A 14,846-nucleotide genomic window follows, 5' to 3' on the forward strand; every position below is an offset into this window, starting at 1 on the left:
CTTTCAGAAAGCACTGACCTACAGGGTCCACTCAGTGATATCTGGGGTACTGTATTGAAATGATTCCATTTTATTCCATGTTTATTCCAAACATTAGTCCATTTTAAAACAATTGCCTGCTGGGAGATCCCTTTCTGGAAGTATTCTGAACTACAGTTTCAAAACATGGACAAACTTTTCTACAACCTAGACACAAAACTCATCCATGCTGGGAGAGAATTCCCAAGGCGTTTTAAAGTTTGGTCTTGCTCACAGTCTTTCAGTAACTTAATGCAGCAATATAAACAGAAGGAGATCACTGCAGACCAGGTGGTGCTCCTTGCTCTGTGTCATATCTGAAAATGTCCTGTCTGTGTTATTAAATAAAAGCATTATTTCTTCTACGGTTTCCTTTTCCTCTTCTGTTTTTGCACTTGGATCCATTTGGGACAATGGGAGCTGGATCTGAAAACACAGGCAGGGAAGGGGTCAGGGGTCAGGGGTCAGCTGTGTGCTTTCAGCCTATTTCTGAGAGCCAGGTCCCAGGCTTGTCTCCGAGAGTCTGCCTATGAGCTCGTCCTGCAAGCCTGTCTATCTGTTCATGAGTCTGTATGTACGTCTGTGAGTCTGTATGTCTTTGAAGCTGTCTGCAGGTTTGTGTGAGTCTCTGGTTATTTACAAGTCTATGTGTGTATTATTCTGTGTGCAAAGCGGCCTGTGAGGCCATTTATGTGAGTCTGTGGAACTTTTAGTCTATGGTGTTCTTTGACTCTGAGTCAATTTTTCCAGGATTTAGTATCAAACACTGCGTTTATAACTGAGATGTTTCATAAACAATTTAGACACATCACACCTAAAGCAACATATGCTGTTTTGTAAGAAAATTCCAACATTGTCAAAATCTCTCACCCCTTCTCCCTCCTTGACAGCAAAGCTGACTTCACTGGTGATCGTGATGTCTGAATGGGATTCATAATTTTCCTCTGAGAAAGAGAGAGGAGTTAACACAGTACAGACACACTGACTGGACACTCCAGGACATTAACACTGCACTGAGAGAGGGGTTAATACAGTACAGACACACTGACTGGACACTCCAGGACATTAACACTGCACTGAGAGAGAGGGGTTAATACAGTCCAGACACACTGACTGGACACCAGGGGTGTAGCCACGGTAGCCATTGATCTTAGGGCTACGCAATCAGTCCAAAGTAATTTAAGATGTTTCCGTTACACGATTTGCTTTTTAACGTTACGTGTTAGACTTTTTTCAATGTATGTGGTTTTCTATTGGTTCGCTGTATTGTTGACAGATGCGAATGTGCATTTTACAGTTCAAGTTGAACTAATCGCCTCTAATTACCCTGCAGTATTTATAAGCGAACGACGTTTACAGAGCTAAAATACATCCCAAGTATGTACTTGACGCTTTTGTTAGCAAACCATTCTTGCAATTAAAGGTACGATGAATTGGTTAGCGCTGTAGTGCGACTATACCAATTCAGTGTTAAGTCTTGTGGGAAGTTACGATTTTCCAAATTAGGTGTCTTTTGGCATCGAAAATAGAATACTAATTTCGTGGGCTTCATACAAGTTTAAAACCAAACCGGTCTCATTTGTTACTGTACAGTGCTACAGCCTTGTTTTTCCGGCGATCACGTGACCATGCACGGCGACTTTGACCTCCAGTGACCCCGTCTGCCGAGTTCAAGCGCTCTGTTACAGTTTCGCTCGTACCCTTAACATTTTAAAAGACAATCAATATCCATAAACATATCAGCCTCCTTAGATACTAAGACATGACGGATGCCGACAAGTTAACTATCTATGACATAAACCTGTGGTTGTAATGTATGTAAAATCACTGTGATTGTCAGATCTATGGTTTTTAGTTTCTAAGGCACGTTTTCCTTTCTTTCCCTACCGTGACACGCTGTTGCCAAACGCATAACTGTGCATACCATCGGGACAAGAGCTCCGCAGCATGTCATGATAGGGACCCCATGTACAGTATATCGCGGCAATGTATATCACAACTGGCGCCTTGTTTCCATGCCACCCTGGCACCGCTGTCGCAACAAAGATCTCATATCAGGATATGATATACCCAGATAAGACGTGTCGCAATGTCCTATCGCAACATATGGATTCCATGTCGTGACATGGGGGTGGGGCATTTTGTCGGGGTATTTCATATCGCGATATATGGGCTTCATGTCGTGACATGAGGGCGGGGCATTTTGTCGGGGTATTTCATATCGCGATATAGGGCTTCATGTCGTGACATGGGGGCGGGGCATTTTGTCGGCGTATTTCATATCGCGATATATGGGCTTCATGTCGCGACATAGGGGCGGGGCATTTTTTCGGGGTATTTCATATCGCGATATAGGGACTTCATGTCGCGACATGGGGGCGGGGCATTTTGTCGGGGTATTTCATATCGCGATATACGGGCTTCATGTCGTGACATGGGGGTGGGGCATTTTTGTTGGGGTATTTCATATCGCGATATAGGGACTTCGTGTCGCGACATGGGGGCGGGGCATTTTGTCGGGGTATTTCATATCGCGATAAACGGGCTTCATGTCGCGACATGGGGGAGGGGCATTTTTTCGGGGTATTTCATATCGCGATATATGGGATTCATGTCGCGACATGGGCGCGGGGGTGTCTGTTATATCGCGATATGTGGACTCAGTGTCGTGACATGGGGGTGGGGGCTTTTGTCAGGGTATGTCATATTGCGATATATGGACAGTGATGCGCCAGTCGCAGTGGGTATCGCGATGTGCTGGTGATGCGCGCACTCCTATCGTGACATGCTATCGGAGTCGTGAACGCGCTGTGGATGCCATGACATTCTTTGTCTGCTATTCAGTTTTGACCTCAGTGCCACTTCTCTTAGTTTGATCAGTAATTGGAAACCAATGCGTGTGTTACTGTATATCCAGCGTGCTCATACAGCACACACGGTACACACAGAACTTCCGCTGTGGCGCTTTACCCAATCAGAGTGTCGATTCTCACTCTTCACCCAAACTGTTCGGGGGTTTAGCCAATCACGGGTCTGAGAGCTGAGAGCTAGCTGCGCCAGGTGGATGGGCTTGTTTACTGTGTCAGTGAGAATCTAGTTTTAAAATGCTTTACTAATTTGCAAAATAACTACATCGGCTTATTTTTTAACGTCTTTTTAACGTTTTATTGATTCGCAATGTCCCGTGCTCTTCGAAATAAATACATTTTTATTTGCAATATAACTGTCTCCGCTGCTTTCTGTAATGAATACACGGTATTTGGACAATTTTAATCGTATATTTTAGGTAGGGGAAACACTTTCTGCTTTGTACTTGTCCAAAAATGAATAGAAATGTAAAGTCTATGATCGTTATATTATTATGCTCGTGCTTTCAATTTTGTTTTTTATTCTTAAATTATAGCGATCTTGAAACCAATACCTTAAAATGTGAATATGGTCTCTCGTGTTGTACCAGCGGTAATTTGGAAACTGGTGTCTCTTCACCAATGAAAGGAGTACACAAACTACAAAAGGAATAACTGCATTTTGTAATATAATGGATAAGAATCATTTACAAAGTTTTCAGTATTTGAAGGAGAGACATAATTTGGAGAATTCAGATTTTTATAGATATCTTCAAATGCGCCACTATTTATAAAGGAGATTATAAGGGGAGACTTAGATATTGTTAATGATGGGGTAGTGAAAATAGTAACAGAAGCCTACAAACCAGAATTAGGTGAAGGTATTATATCTAGATTATATAAAAGTTTCATGGAAAAGAAATCATATTCTACAGAGTATATAAAAGATAATGGGTGAAAGAAAGTGAAGTTCGAATTTCGAATGAAGAGTGGCTTAAAATTGTGAATTTCAATGGAGATGTACTAACTCGTTTATGGAGAGAGTTTTGCTGAAAAAACATTGTTCGATTTTTCATTACTCCGAGTCAGAAGGCGCACCATACGGAGGAAATCTCGAAGTGTTGGAGAGAGTGTGGAGACCAAGGTGATCATCGGCATATATTCTGGAACTGCCCTAAAATAAAGCTTTTCTGGAAGGAGTTACATGAGGCCCTGGAAACTATATTTGAAAGGAATGTACCCTTTACATTTGAGGCTTTATATTTCGGTAAACTGGATTTTGTTTGGAAGGGAAGTGACGAATATTTGTTTGGAATTCTTATATCAGCAGGGAAGAAAGCTGTAACAAGAAAGTGGCTTCTCACAGATCTACCAGCAATGAATGATTGGATTGAATTAATAAAGGAAATATATATAATGGACCATCCACCCCACAACAGTGGTCTTTTTGTTCTAAAGTTGCAGATTCAAGACTTTTTGAACTCGTGGCTCGACAGACGAGTCGAATCTTTACACGTCCCTTGGTGCGCGTGTTTATTTAAGAAGGAGACAGTGAGAAACTGCTCACTTCTTCAGGGTTTTAAAAAAGCAGACCGCTACGAAGCATTAAGACGTGCTTGTTAAAGCCTCTTGGTAAGAACATGCAACTGTTTGCTAGTGTTCGCTTTTTGAGACTACACCCGCAACTCTGGGTGTACGGTATGATTACGGTATGTGATATTCGTGACAAATTTAATTTTCCTGCTCACACAAACGCACAGAAGACACTGATATTAAATGCAAAATCTACCGCCGTACCCCCACCCGGGCACACAGAGGAACAAAGTTCAGAACTGTTACTCTCGCACCGGTAACAGACGCTTGAACTCGGCAGACGGGGTCACTGGAGGTCAAAGGCACCCGCATAGTCACGTGATCACCGGAAAAACAAGGCGCTATATCTCGGGAACGAAAGCAGCACCAACGGTACTTTCACCGGCACAAACGAATGAGGTGGGTTTCATCGTTTGTGCTGTCTGTAGGGGGGCCAACTTCACGAAGCTCAAGGGAAACCCTGCATGGTATTTTAAATACAATATTTCGGACGGATTTTGAATCTTGCGTTTTGCACTGTCTTCATTGCGTTTTGCAATAAAATATTAACTTCAGAGTAACTCGTAAAACTACTGAACAATCTTAAAGCAGGCATACGAAATCCTTAGAACTGTTACAAGCAACAAGTGAAAATGAGCTCTTGCAGTTTTCTTTAGCTTCCTTATATGCAAGACCTTTGCAAACTAGCTGTCATTTGAACGGGAATTTGCCGACTCTTCGACAGTGACGAGATTATCGCCATATTCAATTCCAAGCCCCGATGCCTGCGTCTGGTCTAGAAGACCGAAACCTCACAACAGAGGTAGGCACTGGTTGTTTTTGTGTGTGTGTCCGCAGTGGCACAATAGCGTGAGAGAGACAGTATGTATATACAGTATGAGTTTCCACTAATTCTGCTGTTTGATTATACACCTTGAGGATTGCATTGTAAATAGGAGGGGTGCCCCTATGCTAGCAGGACGGTCAGTTAGAGCCCAGCCACCCACTTTTGGAAAGCCACACCCAAAATCAATTCCTGGCTATGCCCCTGCTGGACACTACAGTACATTAACACTGCACTGAGAGAGAGGGGTTAATACAGTCCAGACACACTGACTGGACACTACAGGACATTAACACTGCACTGAGAGAGAGGGGTTAATACAGTACAGACACACTGACTGGACACTACAGTACATTAACACTGCACTGAGAGAGAGGGGTTAATACAGTCCAGACACACTGACTGGACACTACAGGACATTAACACTGCACTGAGAGAGAGGGGTTAATACAGTCCAAACCCACTGACTGGACACTACAGGACATTAACACTGCACCGAGAGAGAGGGGTTTATACAGTCCAGACACACTGACTGGACACTACAGGACATTAACACTGCACTGAGAGAGAGGGGTTAATACAGTCCAGACACACTGACTGGACACTACAGGACATTAACACTGCACTGAGAGAGAGGGGTTAATACAGTCCAGACACACTGACTGGACACTACAGTACATTAACACTGCACTGAGAGAGAGGGGTTAATACAGTCCAGACACACTGACTGGACACTACAGGACATTAACACTGCACTGAGAGAGAGGGGTTAATACAGTCCAGACACACTGACTGGACACTACAGGACATTAACACTGCACTGAGAGAGAGAGGGGTTAATACAGTCCAGACACACTGACTGGACACTACAGGACATTAACACTGCACTGAGAGAGAGGGGTTAATACAGTCCAGACACACCGACTGGACACTCCAGGACATTAACACTGCACTGAGAGAGAGGGGTTAATACAGTCCAGACACACTGACTGGACACTACAGGACATTAACACTGCACTGAGAGAGAGAGGGGTTAATACAGTACAGACACACTGACTGGACACTACAGGACATTAACACTGCACTGAGAGAGAGAGGGGTTAATACAGTACAGACACGCTTAATTCACAGGTATTTTACCTTCTTTGGAAGAATATCAGTGTGTCCAGCTCTAGCTGTGTCCTGCTGCAGTGTGGAAGAGGAGCTGGAGGTGTCAGTAGGAATGTGAGCCAGGAGCCGTGAACGACGGATTTTATACAATATCCCCTTCCTCCACTGTGTCATTTTATCCTCATCCTCTGACATTTCTTCATCTGATGTCTCTATCTCAAAAACTGGTGCTGGAAGACAAAGAGAGACACCCACTGAACAAATCATTACATTAACACTACTCTGACACACTAACACATGAAAACATCATCTCATATCCTGATATACTGACACCCTGTCTTATGCCCTCACCAACACCCAGACCAATACCTGACCAATATGCCGAACTACACCCTAACCAATACCCTCAACCAATACACTCACCCATACCCTGACCAATACACTCACCCATACCCTGACCAATACACTCACCCATACCCTGACCAATACACTCACCCATACCCTGACCAATACACTCACCCATACCCTGACCAATACACTCACCCATACCCTGATCAATACACTCAGATACCCTGACCAATACACTCACCCATACCCTGACCAATACACTCACCCATACCCTGACCAATACACTCACCCATACCCTGACCAATACACTCACCCATACCCTGACCAATACACTCACCGATACCCTGACCAATACACTCACCGATACCCTGACCAATACACTCACCCATACCCTGACCAATACACTCAGATACCCTGACCAATACACTCACCCATACCCTGATCAATACACTCACCGATACCCTGACCAATACACTCACCGATACCCTGACCAATACACTCACCGATACCCTGACCAATACACTCAGATACCCTGACCAATACACTCACCGATACCCTGACCAATACACTCACCCATACCCTGACCAATACACTCACCCATACCCTGATCAATACACTCACCCATACCCTGACCAATACACTCACCCATACCCTGACCAATACACTCACCCATACCCTGATCAATACACTCAGATACCCTGACCAATACACTCACCGATACCCTGACCAATACACTCAGATACCCTGACCAATACACTCACCCATACCCTGACCAATACACTCACCCATACCCTGACCAATACACTCACCCATACCCTGACCAATACACTCACCCATACCCTGACCAATACACTCACCCATACCCTGACCAATACACTCAGATACCCTGACCAATACACTCAGATACCCTGACCAATACACTCACCGATACCCTGACCAATACACTCACCCATACCCTGACCAATACACTCACCCATACCCTGACCAATACACTCACCCATACCCTGATCAATACACTCAGATACCCTGACCAATACACTCACCCATACCCTGACCAATACACTCACCCATACCCTGATCAATACACTCAGATACCCTGACCAATACACTCACCCATACCCTGACCAATACACTCACCGATATCTTGATCATACACTCACCGATACCCTGACCAATACACTCACCCATACCCTGATCAATACACTCAGATACCCTGACCAATACACTCACCCATACCCTGATCAATACACTCACCGATATCTTGATCATACACTCACCGATACCCTGATCAATACACTCAGATACCCTGACCAATACACTCACCCATACCCTGACCAATACACTCACCGATATCTTGATCATACACTCACCGATACCCTGATCAATACACTCACTGATACCCTGATCAATACACTCACCGATACCCTGACCAATACACTCACCCATACCCTGATCAATACACTCAGATACCCTGACCAATACACTCACCTATACCCTGACCAATACACTCACCCATACCCTGATCAATACACTCACCGATATCTTGATCATACACTCACCGATACCCTGATCAATACACACACAGATAGCCAGACTTTCCCCCTGACCAGCACTCTGACCACGGCCCCAGCCCGTACCCTGACTGACCGACACCCTGCCCAGCAGTGCTGTCTGGTACCTGTGGTGTCTCTGTACATCCAGTATGCGTCATCGTCCTTCTCTCTGAAACCGGCTGGACGGTGCGCTCTCCTTCGGTTCAGACGAGCCCTTTCCACCCAGGGACTGCTGTTCAGAACCTCCGCAGACTGCAGCAGAGAGAGCGCGGGGGTGAGAGAAGACATCAACATCCATTCACATTTAACCTCTGGAAACGTGGACCAAGATATTAGGGCAAATCAAATCAACGAGAGACATACAGTCATTAAGCTGAACTAGAATATAACAACACAAATTAAATAGAGGGGTTAATACAGTCCAGACACACTGACTGGACACTACAGGACATTAACACTGCACTGAGAGAGAGGGGTTAATACAGTCCAGACACACTGACTGGACACTACAGGACATTAACACTGCACTGAGAGAGAGGGGTTAATACAGTCCAGACACACTGACTGGACACTACAGGACATTAACACTGCACTGAGAGAGAGGGGTTAATACAGTTCAGACACACTGACTGGACACTACAGGACATTAACACTGCACTGAGAGAGAAGGGTTAATACAGTCCAGACACACTGACTGGACACTACAGGACATTAACACTGCACTGAGAGAGAGGGGTTAATACAGTCCAGACACACTGACTGGACACTACAGGACATTAACACTGCACTGAGAGAGAAGGGTTAATACAGTCCAGACACACTGACTGGACACTCCAGTACATTAACGCTGCACTGAGAGAGAGGGGTTAATAAAGTCCAGACACACTGACTGGACACTACAGGACATTAACGCTGCACTGAGAGAGAGGGGTTAATACAGTCCAGACACACTGACTGGACACTACAGGACATTAACGCTGCACTGAGAGAGAGGGGTTAATACAGTCCAGACACACTGACTGGACACTCCAGTACATTAACACTGCACTGAGAGAGAGGGGTTAATACAGTCCAGACAAACTGACTGGACACTACAGGACATTAACACTGCACTGAGAGAGAGAGAGGGGTTAATACAGTCCAGACACACTGACTGGACACTCCAGTACATTAACACTGCACTGAGAGAGAGGGGTTAATACAGTCCAGACACACTGAATGGACACTACAGGACATTAACACTGCACTGAGAGAGAGGGGTTAACAGCAGTGTTTAGGTGACCTGAATGCAGGAGAAGTCGAGGGGCTGCAGTTCCTCCTTGGGGATGTTGGACTGCTCAGTCTCTGTCGCCCAGTAGGCCTCCACTGGCTCACAGATACTCCTCTCCTGAAAGCTCTCCCCACTACTGGTGTTCAGAATGTCGCACTGCCCCTCTGGACGGTCCCGTGGACTGCTCATTATTAACACCTCATGCAACACACCGTCCTGAGATTGACTGCTCTCCAGGGCCTCAGGTCCAAACCCGGATACCCCAGTGGGGCAGCTTTGAGATCCCGAACAGAGCCTGGTGTTTTCAGATCCAGTAAAAATCTTAGCATGAAAGTCAAGGCCGGGGACAAGAGTTTCAAAACTGCTGCTGTCCCTGTAAAATATAATAAATAAGTGACTGAGACAGGGTTCTAGACTCTTATAGTCCTGTGAGTGTACTGACACAGTCCAGTCACAGGGCTCTAGACTCTTATAGTCCTGTGAGTGTACTGACACAGCCCAGTCACAGGCTCTAGACTCTTATAGTCCTGTGAGTGTACTGACACAGCCCAGTCACAGGCTCTAGACTCTTATAGTCCTGTGAGTGTACTGACACAGCCCAGTCACAGGCTCTAGACTCTTATAGTCCTGTGAGTGTACTGACACAGCCCAGTCACAGGCTCTAGACTCTTATAGTCCTGTGAGTGTACTGACACAGCCCAGTCACAGGGCTCTAGACTCTTATAGTCCTGTGAGTGTACTGACACAGCCCAGTCACAGGCTCTAGACTCTTATAGTCCTGTGAGTGTACTGACACAGCCCAGTCACAGGCTCTAGACTCTTATAGTCCTGTGAGTGTACTGACACAGCCCAGTCACAGGCTGTAGACTCTTACAGTCCTGTGGGTGTACTGACACAGCCCAGTCACAGGCTCTAGACTCTTACAGTCCTGTGGGTGTACTGACACAGCCCAGTCACAAGCTCTAGACTCTTACAGTCCTGTGAGTGTACTGACACAGTCCAGTCACAGGGCTCTAGACTCTTACAGTCCTGTGAGTGTACTGACACAGCCCAGTCACAGGCTCTAGACTCTTACAGCCCTGTGAGTGTACTGACACAGCCCAGTCACAGGCTCTAGACTCTTACAGTCCTGTGAGTGTACTGACACAGCCCAGTCACAGGCTCTAGACTCTTATAGACCTGTGAGTGTACTGACACAGCCCAGTCACAGGCTCTAGACTCTTATAGTCCTGTGAGTGTACTGACACAGCCCAGTCACGGGGCTCTAGACTCTTACAGTCCTGTGAGTGTACTGACACAGCCCAGTCACAGGCTCTAGACTCTTACAGCCCTGTGAGTGTACTGACACAGCCCAGTCACAGGCTCTAGACTCTTATAGACCTGTGAGTGTACTGACACAGCCCAGTCACAGGCTCTAGACTCTTACAGTCCTGTGAGTGTACTGACACAGCCCAGTCACAGCCTCTAGACTCTTACAGTCCTGTGAGTGTACTGACACAGCCCAGTCACAGGCTCTAGACTCTTATAGACCTGTGAGTGTACTGACACAGTCCACTCACAGGCTCTAGACTCTTACAGTCCTGTGAGTGTGCTGACACAGCCCAGTCACAGGCTCTAGACTCTTATAGACCTGTGAGTGTACTGACACAGCCCAGTCACAGGCTCTAGACTCTTACAGTCCTGTGAGTGTACTGACACAGCCCAGTCACAGGCTCTAGACTCTTATAGTCCTGTGAGTGTACTGACACAGCCCAGTCACAGGCTCTAGACTCTTATAGACCTGTGAGTGTACTGACACAGCCCAGTCACAGGGCTCTAGACTCTTACAGCCCTGTGAGTGTACTGACACAGCCCAGTCACAGGCTCTAGACTCTTACAGCCCTGTGAGTGTACTGACACAGCCCAGTCACAGGCTCTAGACTCTTACAGTCCTGTGAGTGTACTGACCCTTGAGAACGTGTTGTGATATTTCATTCTTGTGTGAAAAGAGAAAATAAATCTTACGTCATAGCAAGAGGCCAGGATTTTGCTTGACGGCAAAATACATTTCCTGCTTCTCGAGGGGATGTTTCAATATCAATTGTCTCTCTGTGCGAGCAAGATAAAAAAAATGGACAGGTGCCACAGAGTTGGTAAATCCTTCTTTCACATTGGGTCCACAGGAAGCTGAAAATGGTTTCATGACAGAGAAAATGAAAAATGCTGGCGACAGGGTTTGGAAACTGGTCCGGTTGCATTTCTGCAGGTGTAGTGCATGACTGACCTGACACTCCTTACCTGCTGTGTCCCAGGTCACCACCCCTCTGCCCCTCCTGTGTAGGCGGAGCCTGGACCCCTGTGCTGGCGCTCGGCTCCGCCTTCTTAGCCACGAGGTCATTGTGACTCTCTGCCCCGATTGGCAGAGGGAAGGTGTGTGGCATTTTCTCCAGCAGGGGGTGGAGCGTGCGACCAAGCTATCAAAGGAAATTGTTACACATTTATGATCTCAAAGACCAAATTGATGTTCAAATCTGATAACCTTCCATGGCACCTCATTGGTTTATTGTTACCTTGCTCAATTGCTAACAATTCAGTTTTGATCTATTTCCTGTCAACAACAAGGAGAAACAATTAGAAAGGCATGGATACAGAGTGCAGCTGGAGTTCTGCTCCTACAGGACTTGCTGATGCTGGAGCTTGACATGTGTCTCTGACATTTGCAGAAATCCAGCATTCCAGCCCCAGGCCCCTGGTGTAGTAATTAAATAAAGAGACTCAGTAATTAAACTGAATAGAACTTCCTAACGAGATGTCGTTTAGCCTGTATGAGCTTGGTCACTACATTACAGATAAGATGCTGCTGCTCTGGAATCAGAGTCTGTGCTCTCTTCATCCTGTCTGCACATCTAACTGCAGCCTCTGCTGTCTCTCTCTCAGGTGTACCTGTCTTAACTGCAGTATGTGCTGTCTCTCTCCTGGGTGTACCCGTCTGTCTACAGCCTGTGCTGTCTGTCTCTCAGGTGTACTTGTCTGTCTGCACTCTGTGCTGTCTCTCTCCCAGGTGTACCCATCTGTCTGCAGTCTGTGCTGTCTCTCAGTTGTACCTGTCTCTCAGGTGTACCTGTCTGTCTGCAGCCTGTGCTGTCTGTCTCTCAGGTGTACCTGTCTGTCTGCAGCCTGTGCTGTCTGTCTCTCAGGTGTACCTGTCTGTCTGCAGCCTGTGCTGTCTGTATCTCAGGTGTACCTGTCTGTCTACAGCCTGTGCTGTCTGTATCTCAGGTGTACTTGTCTGTCTACAGCCTGTGCTGCCTGTCTCTCTCCTGTCTCTGGGTGTCCAGTCTGAAATCTGGAGAGGGCCTGAAAGACAGATGCAGCAGGATGACACACACTCACACACACACTGTCCCCGTCTCTCACCTGTCTCTCTGGAGCGCTGGGAATGCCGGGATTCCCCTCCGCCGCCACCCCAGTCCTCTCCTCGCGGAGCGGAGCCACAGACAGCTGTCCCACCTGTTGCTGGCTGTCCCGCGGGCTCGTCCAGGACAGCTCTCTGAAGGACACTCGCAAGAGCATGGCCTGGACGACACTCAATGTGTCCGGTCTGGACATCCAGGCACAGAGACGCACTGACCCTGATCTCTCAGCTGCTCAACCCGTGTGGCCAGGACTGCATGACCACTGCTGACCCACACTCTCCCAGCCTCTGGTGAGTCTGTGACCTGTAAAATCTCTCTGCTCTCTACTTCCCTCTCTCTCTCGAAAGTCTAGTCTCCAAAAATGTTGTGGAACATCCTCCAGCAGTTTCACTCCCTCTGTCTCCTCCCTCTCCTGTGATCTTTCTAACTTAAAACAAAGCACCACCCCTCTCTCTCAGTGCAGTGTTAATGTCCTGTAGTGTCCAGTCAGTGTGTCTGGACTGTATTAACCCCTCTCTCTCAGTGCAGTGTTAATGTCCTGTAGTGTCCTGTCAGTGTGTCTGTACTGTATTAACCCCTCTCTCTCAGTGCAGTGTTAATGTACTGGAGTGTCTGTATTAATGCTGACTGTATTAATCTCACTCATCTCATCTGAATGATCACAGGTACTGCACCATCCTCTCGGTTCTCCTTGCCTTTTCCTCTGATCACAGGGCACAAAAAGAGATACTGGGTGGCACAGACAGACCTGGCTGCCCAGTGAGGACAGACTGAGTGACCACAGCCTGGTCATAGAAACTGGACACAGACAGACCTGACTATCCAGAGAAACAGTGATCAAATTTATTTAGGATTCATTTTTTCTTTTTTTTTTTCAATTAGGTCACATTTTTACCTGGTTTAAGACCTTCTGCAACTTGGGGGGAAGCCTGACTTACTGTATACTACCAGATTCTCACCACATGACGCCGAGAAAAGACAGTATCTCAGTAATATAACAATATCCCAATAAAGGAATACGTTCTTCGTTGTTTTGAGGATGAAGATGATTCCTCCTCCTCCTCCAGTCTTGCTCTGCTCACGCTTCTTCTTGTGGGCTTACATTAGGGAACAGTGTCACTCAGGGGACTGGTCTACACCGTACAGGACCACTGTGGACGCTATTCCTGTATTTCGTCTCGCCCTGCTGCCAGATCCTCCATCGTGCTCCAGCTACTGTACATGGAGAAATTACTGCTGTACAGTATTACAATACTAATACTATATAATAATATAGTAATACTAATACTGAAGTTACAGTATTACAATACTGCACTTCAATGCCATATAGTAAGTTATGTTATATAATGCCAATACGTGCGAACTCGCATAATTTGTATAGTTTGTTTTATCCTGAGATATCTGACTGGATTTCGTAATTAACTAATTAACTTCCACATTCAATTTGTCTGCGACGTCTTCCCTGGCTTTTGCAGTGGCTACAGTATCCAGTAGCTCCTCTTTGCTACAACAGATCTAATCCTACTAGTTTTCCATGAAGAGCAGTAATTCCAGTTCACCGATTTGCCTTCGTAAAAATTGAGAAGTCCTGCGGTCAGTTTCCGGATTAATTCAGTCTGGCTAATTTTGAGAAAATCCTGATTTAGTTAAACCTGCTTCGTGTAATAGTCCCCAGGTTTTTCACATCAGCCCTCCCTACTCATGTGACCATACAGCGCAGCTTCGACTTTCCTATTGCACGTGATCTTTTGGGCGGTGACGGAAGGCTGGCTTAGCCAATCAGTACTCCCGCTGTTTGGATCTCCCCCCCCCACTACAGCTCCGTGTCAACCAATTTCATTTGCGGACCTTAAGGAGTGACAGTTGCTTCATCCAATAGGAGGCTTCGAG

General features: G+C 46.3%; 1 protein-coding gene across 3 annotated transcripts; it reads right to left on the reverse strand.

Moving 5' to 3' along the window:
* Positions 1-54: 54 nt before the first annotated feature.
* On the reverse strand, positions 55-13,575 carry LOC148656953 (uncharacterized). Of its 3 annotated transcripts, none has more exons than XM_088644316.1 (8): positions 12,958-13,575; positions 11,839-12,014; positions 11,566-11,727; positions 9,574-9,934; positions 8,417-8,543; positions 6,421-6,620; positions 889-962; positions 55-444 (listed from the first exon to the last, which is right to left on the reverse strand). In XM_088644316.1, exons 1-8 carry the CDS (start codon positions 13,147-13,149, stop codon positions 381-383), a joined length of 1,356 nt encoding a protein of 451 aa, XP_088500442.1. In that variant the 5' UTR covers positions 13,150-13,575; the 3' UTR covers positions 55-380. The 3 variants fall into 3 exon arrangements, with proteins under 3 accessions (XP_088500442.1, XP_088500443.1, XP_088500444.1); XM_088644317.1 differs by having other exon boundaries at positions 11,566-11,649; positions 12,958-13,573; XM_088644318.1 differs by lacking the exon at positions 11,566-11,727 and having other exon boundaries at positions 12,958-13,567.
* Positions 13,576-14,846: the final 1,271 nt, after the last annotated feature.

Source organism: Lepisosteus platostomus, chromosome 8 (genome assembly GCF_059453375.1).
Source record: "Lepisosteus platostomus isolate fLepPlt1 chromosome 8, fLepPlt1.hap1, whole genome shotgun sequence".
NCBI lineage: Eukaryota > Metazoa > Chordata > Actinopteri > Semionotiformes > Lepisosteidae > Lepisosteus > Lepisosteus platostomus.

Coding starts and splice junctions, on each gene's coding strand:
- LOC148656953 (XM_088644316.1), bottom strand. CDS start 13,149: ATGTCCAGACCGGACACATTGAGTGTCGTCCAGGCCATGCTCTTGCGA. Junction 11,728..11,838: donor GGTGACCTGGGACACAGCAG/GTAAGGAGTGTC, acceptor AACCATTTTCAG/CTTCCTGTGGACCCAATGTG. Junction 963..6,420: donor CTGATATTCTTCCAAAGAAG/GTAAAATACCTG, acceptor TCTCTTTCTCAG/AGGAAAATTATGAATCCCAT.